Source organism: Lonchura striata, chromosome 17, assembly GCF_046129695.1.
Source record: "Lonchura striata isolate bLonStr1 chromosome 17, bLonStr1.mat, whole genome shotgun sequence".
Lineage (NCBI taxonomy): Eukaryota > Metazoa > Chordata > Aves > Passeriformes > Estrildidae > Lonchura > Lonchura striata.
In genome coordinates, this window is record NC_134619.1 from 7,395,199 (window position 1) to 7,402,981 (window position 7,783).

Genomic DNA, 7,783 nt, shown 5'->3' on the forward strand with positions numbered 1-7,783 from the left:
TATTTCTGCCAACGCAGCTGCGTGCAGTGTTCCAACAGCACTCAATGCCCCGGAGAGGCAATTACTGCAGGAGCAGGGCTGGGCTGCTCTCCACTTCATTTTCCTAATACAGTTACGTGTCTTGGAAAAGTGCTGCTGCTCAGGGGAAGGTACAAAGCGAGTTCCCAACATGAATCCTCTGCCTCAGGAAGGGCTTTGGGGCTTCCCTTTGCACAGTAGGGAACAGAGGGGCCACCCCAGTACGCACCAGCACAACACTGTTGTCAGGTTTTTATTTCAATCTTATGAACATTCTTCCAAGAAATCAAACATGAGAAGAAAAATAGTTTGAGCTGCTGACAGGAGAGATGAGCTGCAGGCCCAAATCAACTGAGCTGGAGAATCTGTAGGGAACGGAGGGTTCTAGAAAGCTCAGGAGCCTGAGCCAAGCAGATCTCACCCATTCTCCCCAAGCCACCAAGGCAGAGCCACACACAACAAGACTGGCAGTAGGAAAATGTTTGAGAAACCTCTTTTACACAGCTCCCTCCCTCTTACTCCAGATCCATGAGCAGTGCGCAGTGGGCCTCCCTCACCACACTGCCTGGAGGGCTCCAAAGACACCCCAGGAATGAAAAACACCATGGCTTCAGTGAAGAGAGGGGGCAAGGTGAGCCAGGAATTCAATCTATGTCTCTTCTCATGCACATCAAAGGCTTTTCTGGTGCTGCTATTCAAAGCCAGCAGGCACAGCCATAATCCCAGCTGCTGCTGGGGGTCTGCCCATGGAGACCCTGTGGGTTGGGCTTTCCAGCCCTTTAGTAAGTGCCTTGCTCAGATACAGAGCTCCCCACTCTGTGGGGAGCCCACTCCAGCTGACCCCTTCAGGAGGTTGCTGTGGTTTCCTGCAGAGCAGTAGCAAGGAGGCAGCTCCCTTCTCACACCCACCACTTGTGGGACCCCAGCAGCACCCCAGAGAAGCAGAGAAATTCCACAGCACCCAGGCTGTTCCCAGAGAGACACACCCCACACTCCCACCTTGCTGGATGCAAACAGCCGGGCACCCTCAGAGGAGCAGAGAAAGAAATGACCTACTACTGCCTCCTCTTCCATTCTGCAAACAGGGAAGCCTTTATAGCTGATGGGAAACAAGGACATGTGGCCCAAAATGGAGAAGGAAAACGCTGCTGGAAAGATCATGTCCATCAGATGAGGAGTGAAGAGGCAAAGTGCCCCTGCTTCCCAGAAAACTTGTTCACGAGCAGCCACATGGTGACTCCTCACATGAACATGTCATCATAGCCTGGAGGGGGAAGGTGGTCAGGATCCGGCCTGGAAAGAAATTCAGAGCAGAGTCAAACAGAAGTGAGAGCTCAGGCCTGCAGCAACAGGGATGAGCTGGGATCCAGTGGCAGGCTGGAAGCAGGCTGGAATACCAGCATAGACAAGGACCTACCCGGATCGCCCAACTCCTAAGGGGCCAAAGGGGTCAAATCTGGCGCCTGGGGGAACAGCTCCTGGGGGAAGTCGGCCTGGGATGCCTGATGATGGATCAATGCCAGGATGCGGGATGCCAGAGCGGAGAGGATCCACAATCATTCCCCCACTCCGACCTCTGGAGAGAGAAAAGGCAGAGAAGGAGATGAGACTGGCACTGGAGAGAACTGAAGAAATGCTGAGCATGGGAACATGGGGTTAACCTGACACACGGCATGTGGGAAAGAAAGCCTGCAGGACCAGCCAGTGAGGCAGCCTATGGCAGGAAGACAGAGACCCCTGCAGAGAATCCCAGAATTGTTTGAGTAGGAGGGGACCTCAAAGCTCCTTTCATTCCAACCCCCAGCCACAGACAGGGATATCTTCTACTAGACCAAGTTGCCTCAGGCCCCATCCAATCTTGAACACTTCCAGTAATGGGGCAGCCACAGCTTCTCTGGACAACCAGAGATCTGGGGTCTCATCATCCTCACAGCAAATAATTTCTTCCCAAAATCCAATCTAACTTGGCCTGCTCTTATTTGGAACCATTCCCCTTTGTTCTGTCACTTCAGACCCTTGTCTAAAGTTCCTCTCCAGCTCTCTTGGAGCCCACCTGGGCACTGCAAGGGGCTCTAAGGTGTCCCTGAAGCCTTCTCTTCTCCAGGTGTCTCCGCCAATTTCCACAGCAGAGGTGCTGGCTGTTCCCTCAAGAAGCACCAGACCTGCTGGCCCTCACTGCAGACCGACGTTCCATCCTTGCTTCCCATCCTGCCCTGTGCAGTGTTCCAAGAGCTGGATGGGTTCCTACAAGCCTTTCCAAAGAACTGCTGCAAGTCATTTGCTGACCACGGCGGCTCCTCAGAGCTGCCCCACGCTGCGAGTGCCATTCCTCATAGTCAGCTTTGTGCAAATGTGGCTGGAGCCTCTGGACACTGCTGCCACCATACAAGTCATTAACAACCGTGCTAATGAGTTCCATTAGGCCAGAACAGCTGCCCAAAGTGCCCCGGGACAGCCAGGTCCCATGAGCATATTCCTAGGACTCTGGGTCTCCAGTCCCAGCACTGGCAGGTGTCAGCACACAAATCTGCTTCCATTTACCATCTTTTTTGTCATTTACAGAGAAATCTCTGATGAAGCGCTGGAGGCAGCAAGAGAAACAGGGACACCCTTCCCCCAGAATTAATCCCCTCTCCTGGTGCAATCAGGTTTCCTTCCAGTCCTCCCAGCTCCAGGCCTCTCTTTCCAGCTGAGCAGGACATTTTTAGCTGTTCCTTTTCTAGCCAAACCCACGGAGAAACAAGTCTTGCAAGAGGGGAAAAAATGCCATCCCCACAGGAGAGTGGTTCCAAAGAGGAGTCTCCTCTGGGCTGCAGGACACTCCATAAAGACACCACAAGCTGGTTATTGTCTGACTGTGTGCTTTTATCTGGAGTGGAAGATGACAGGTTCCCTTGCCTGACCAAACCAAATATCAAGGATGTATCTGTGAAGCTCAGTCTCCCAGATGGCCCAGCCTCTACCCAGGCATTCTCCAAGTGCCTCAGACAGCCGGGAGGCTTGAAACAGGACTTGAGAATCTGTGAACTCGGCTTTCAGCCTCCCCTTCTGCAGACTGCTGGGCTGGAGACACAGCAGCTGGTAACGGTTTAAATTAGAGGCTTACATTCACTTAACGATGTATTCAGCTTTGATTTACTGCAGGAATTACTGTGTGTTAAATGAATACAAGCTGATTATTAAACAGACACAGATTGCAACCTATAATCTATGCAAGAGACGGGATCTTATTACAATATTAGAACCATATTGAGCTTTAGCAACTGTCAATTGGTCCCTCACAATTTGCACTGAGCAATTGCACCCCCTCAGAGACACTTAGCTGGATATTGTTTTGGTGGTCATCAACCAACCCACATCCCCCAAAGGCAGAGCAGGGTGTGCTTCAAGAGCCATATTTACCCAAAAGGGTCCAGGTCTTCTCCACCAACAGCAAAGGGACTCAAGGGGGAAGGCCTGAAACACAGGACGCAGAAAAATGTTCAGGAAGAGCAGAGAAGCTGCACACGGCTGTGTCCATGGGTGCTCTCCCATGGCAAACAGTGCAGCACTTGGAGGGCCCTGGGATCTGTGGGACTCTGCATGAGGGGGCCACCACTGGGGGCATTCCCTGCTCCAGGTTGTTGCTGGATGAGGACACTGATGTGTGTGGCAGAATCTTGCTGAGATAAAGGGAGCCCTGTTGTTCCCCCTGTTGTTCGACTGCTTGGAGCAGGAGCTGTCCATGTGTATCAGGAGTTTCCATGTCAGGGGATCCCTAAGCAGTGCTGGGCTACACCAGGCTCCAGCACATCTCCAGCATATCCCAGCCAGAGACACAATGCCACTTCTAGGAGTGTGGGGACAGTGGGGCAGTGGGCCTGCAGGCAGCTGGCACATCTCCTGTCAATAACCCATGCCAGTAAGTTGGTTTCAGAGCAGTGCCCAGCTCCAGCCTGTCTTCCCAAGCCTCTCCATGGAGCCTCTTGCACCCTGAGTGGCAGCAGACAGCAGCAGGGTGACAGAGAAGCAAGAAGTCACAGCTGGTCCCCAAGAGATGGCAGAGGCACTGCAGTATCTCTTGACTTCTAGCCAAAGGTGATCACAGTGTGTGTGAGGGGAGGGAACCCGCCTGCCACGTACAAGGGACGATTGGAAGGGCCAGGAAGGGATGGCAAAGCAGGTGCCATGTGTCCTCTCTACCTGGCATTGCCAGCAATCGTTCCAAGGGCAAAGTGGGGTCAGGAGAACAGGAAGAAGTCTTGCACCCCACCCTGGCTGGGTGCACTTCTGGTGTCCCTCCCAGAAGCTGCTCAGCCACACAATGGCACTGCCCTTCCCACTGGTGTCTTTGCTGTGCCAGACCCGATGGTCCCTCAGCCAACAGGAGCAGGGCCACTGTCCTTCGCCCCACACCTCACCTCCCAGCCCCAGCCCCTGCCTGTTCCCTACTGGGCCTGTCAGTCCAACACACAGCTCCAGAACAGCCCATCCCTCTCCAACAACCAAATCAAACTCAAATGTCCAGGCTGATCCAGCTGGGGAAGGTCTGGATCCTTTTCACTCCCCATCCCACATGTGCAAGATGGGGACCTGATGTGTAGTTTGGGGATCTGTGCCAGGACCACATCCCCTCTAACAGGAGGCTCTCAGCAGCCACACACTTTCCTCACCTGGATGGGGCCCTTGTTCCCATCGGCTGCCGGGGAGGGAGCCGGAGCGGGTTCTCATCCCAGGGCACATCCTCTTTGGACTCAGGCTCCTTTCTGGCCTTTCCTGCAGGGGCCCCGAGGGGAGCAATGATGCCTGAAGTGATTCTTGTCCTCAGCTCCTCGGTGTTCTTGTACACCCTGCAGCAAGGAGAGGGAAGGCAGTGGGGTGGGGTGGTCATGGCACCAGGACATGGGGTGCTGGACAGGCTGCAACAGGCTCAGGGAGGGGACAGACAAGCCCAAAGTGTCCCTAGCACAAAACAAGTCCCCCACTGGCAGCACAGAGGGGACAGGAAGGGGTAACAGCACACAAGTGCACCAAAGCCTTTACCCCATTTCAGATGGGCAAGGTGCCACCCAGCCACTCCCTTCTGCTCCAACCCAACCGGCCTGCACTGGAGGAAAGCACATGACACTGTGGATGTGGCTGAAGCTGTCACATTCCTGGGCAGTGTCCACCCAGCACAGTGCTCTGGAAATAATTGTGCTGGCCTGGCCTGATCCCAGGTGGGGTGTCTCTCCTCTTGGGTCACACCCACGATCCCATTGTCCTCTATATCTCCCGTGCCAGTGCAGAGAAAGGCAGGGAACAGAGTTCTGGCTGCATTTCAGGACTGGCCTGGTTTTGAACTGAGGAGTAAATCCTCCAGCTCCCCCAGGGGGGATTTCTACCTCCCTCTCCATGCCAGTAGAATTCTGCTCTTGCAGAAAATACCAGGAAATTGAAATTACTTGTGGAAATCGTCCAGGTGCTCTGGGTTGATGTAGTCGGCCACTGCCAAGGTCACATCTGCGACCTTCTGAGAGCTGCGATCCTGGAAAAATGCACATAAAGCAGAGTGAGCAGCCTGGTAGATCTGGGAATGAGGGACAGAGAAGCTACAAAAACAGCCCCAGTCTTGGGATACAAGGAACAGGGCTCACCTGCTTCCCACCATGTCCCTGTGCCATGCCTGAATCCCCAAGAACAAACCTCACTGTACAAGATTTTCCCTGCTCCCTCTCCCCAGCTCAGGCTGCAAAGGGTGGAACACTGAGCAAAACTACTTGGAGCAGCTGCTTGTTGGAGGCTGCAGAGAAGTCCTGAGCTGGGAAAGGGACAGAAACAGGGAATCTCCTGCACTGGACTGTTCAAGGACAATTGTCCCACTGCCCTGACACAGCCAGGGTTTGACCAGCTTCATGCTGGGCCACATCTAACCCAAAAACACCCCCTGGGTCTGCCCTATCCTGAGGGACAAACACCACTTCCAGGCACAACAAGCAAAAGAATTTAAGAAATTGCCCCGATGTTCTTTTCAGCCAAAGGACCCCACATCCACAGGGACCACTGGGTGCTCACCATGACATTGAGGATCATACTGTCCTCCACCATGATGGCCTTCAGCAGCAGCTCATGGGCATCATCCATGGACTTGTAGCGCAGTGTGTACACCTCCTTGTTGGCTTCCCAGCCAGCAGGCAACAGCTCTGACTTCCTCTCATCAGGACCTGGCTGCAATGGAACAGACAGGCTGCCGAGACCCTGCCCAGGAGCCCAGCATGACCTCCTAGGGCTGGGGGTCTTGTCTTGGCTGCACAGGGAGATCCAGGAGGGAATTGAGGTTTTTGGGAGGGGATCCCTAAATGCCTTCCAGGTTTTGACAGTACAAGCAGGTATTTCCTAGAGACTGGCCCTGCCTGCTTGCCAGCCTCCCACAGCATCCCTGCGCTGGAAGAGGAGGACACAACAAGCAGGAAGCGGTCACAAACACCCACATAGGAGACAATGCTCTTCCCTGTCACACACCTTGCACTTCCTCAGCATGATAAAGAACTGTCTGGGGCACGGGGGAAGGCTGTCATCATGTTTGTCCCAGCCCCACAACACTGCTTCTGGGGGGTTGTGCCCTACACAGTCACCTCCTGTGGTACTGAGGAGAGTCCTCTGCTGTGACAGTGCCCTGCACCCCCCATTACCCCCCAACACCACATCAGGCATTCTCCCGACACTCATCAGGATCCAAATTCACTAGACCCCCGTCTTAACACTGGGTCCACAAGTAGACTGCCCCACCTCTGGTATTGCCCCAGTACATTTCCTCCTCAGCACTGAACTGGACACCTCCCTTTTCTTACAGAGTTCTGCTTCACCACCATGCTCCACTTAGCACTATAATAACTCTCTTCCCGGAGTTATACTGATCGCACCAGCATCAGGATCTCCTATCCTGCGACATCCCCCCGACCACCCCGCAACATCAGGACCCTCGGTGCCCCCAGTACCGGGATGTTCTCAGCACCCCCATTTTCCCAAAAGCGAGACCCCCCTACAGCACCGGGATACCCCGAGCCCCGCAGCCGCCCGCTCTGACTTCCACAGCAGTACTGAGGCCCTGAGGCCACCGCGCCGGCCCGGGTGCCTCCACCACCGCCGGCGCCGCCCGGCTCCCCATGCCCAGGCAGCGGTCGCACGGCGCCGGCGAGCGGCGCTAGGAAAGACCGAGGCTTCACCGCGGCCTACCAGGCCTCCGCGGCGGCGCAGCGCGGCTCGGCCCGTACCTGGTCTCCGGTACCCAGGCAGCGGTAGCCTTGCCGAATCAGCTCCCAGTGGATGCCGCAGACCAGAGCGTCCTGCGGACGGGAGATGGCGGGCCTTGCCCAGGCGTAGAGCGGCTCCAGGCCGGCCATGGCTGCTCCGGGCCGGGGCGGAGCCGGGCCCGCACCGCCCCTCGCTAGAGGGCTCCCGTCCGCCGCGCCGGGCCCGCGCCGCGCGGAGCGGCCTTGGCGTTCTGCGCTGTACGGCGCTGCGAGGCCTGCGGTCGGTTCAGAGCCACCCCGGACAAGAAGGACGTTGAGGGGCTGGAGCATGTCCAGAGAAAGGAATGGAGCTCGGGAAGGGGTTGAGCACCAGAGAGGCTGAGGGAGCTGAGGGGACTCAGCGTGGAGGAAAGGAGGCTCAGGGGGACCTTCTCACCCTCACAGCGCCCTGACAGGAGGGTGCAGCCATTGGGGGTCAGGCTCTTATCGTGCTCAGGGACACAAGTGGAAACGGCCCCGCGTTGTACCAGCAGAGGTTTACTTTGCATATTAGG

The 7,783-nt window shown here is 55.7% G+C and overlaps 1 protein-coding gene across 1 annotated transcript; it reads right to left on the minus strand.

The window, feature by feature from the left end:
• Positions 1–258: 258 nt before the first annotated feature.
• Positions 259–7,414, minus strand: PSMF1 (proteasome inhibitor subunit 1). The gene is made up of 7 exons (XM_021527359.2): positions 7,251–7,414; positions 6,052–6,204; positions 5,442–5,524; positions 4,671–4,847; positions 3,421–3,474; positions 1,436–1,594; positions 259–1,311 (listed from the first exon to the last, which is right to left on the minus strand). Exons 1-7 carry the CDS (start codon positions 7,377–7,379, stop codon positions 1,260–1,262), a joined length of 807 nt encoding a protein of 268 aa, XP_021383034.2. The 5' UTR covers positions 7,380–7,414; the 3' UTR covers positions 259–1,259.
• Between the last annotated feature and the right edge of the window lie 369 nt (positions 7,415–7,783).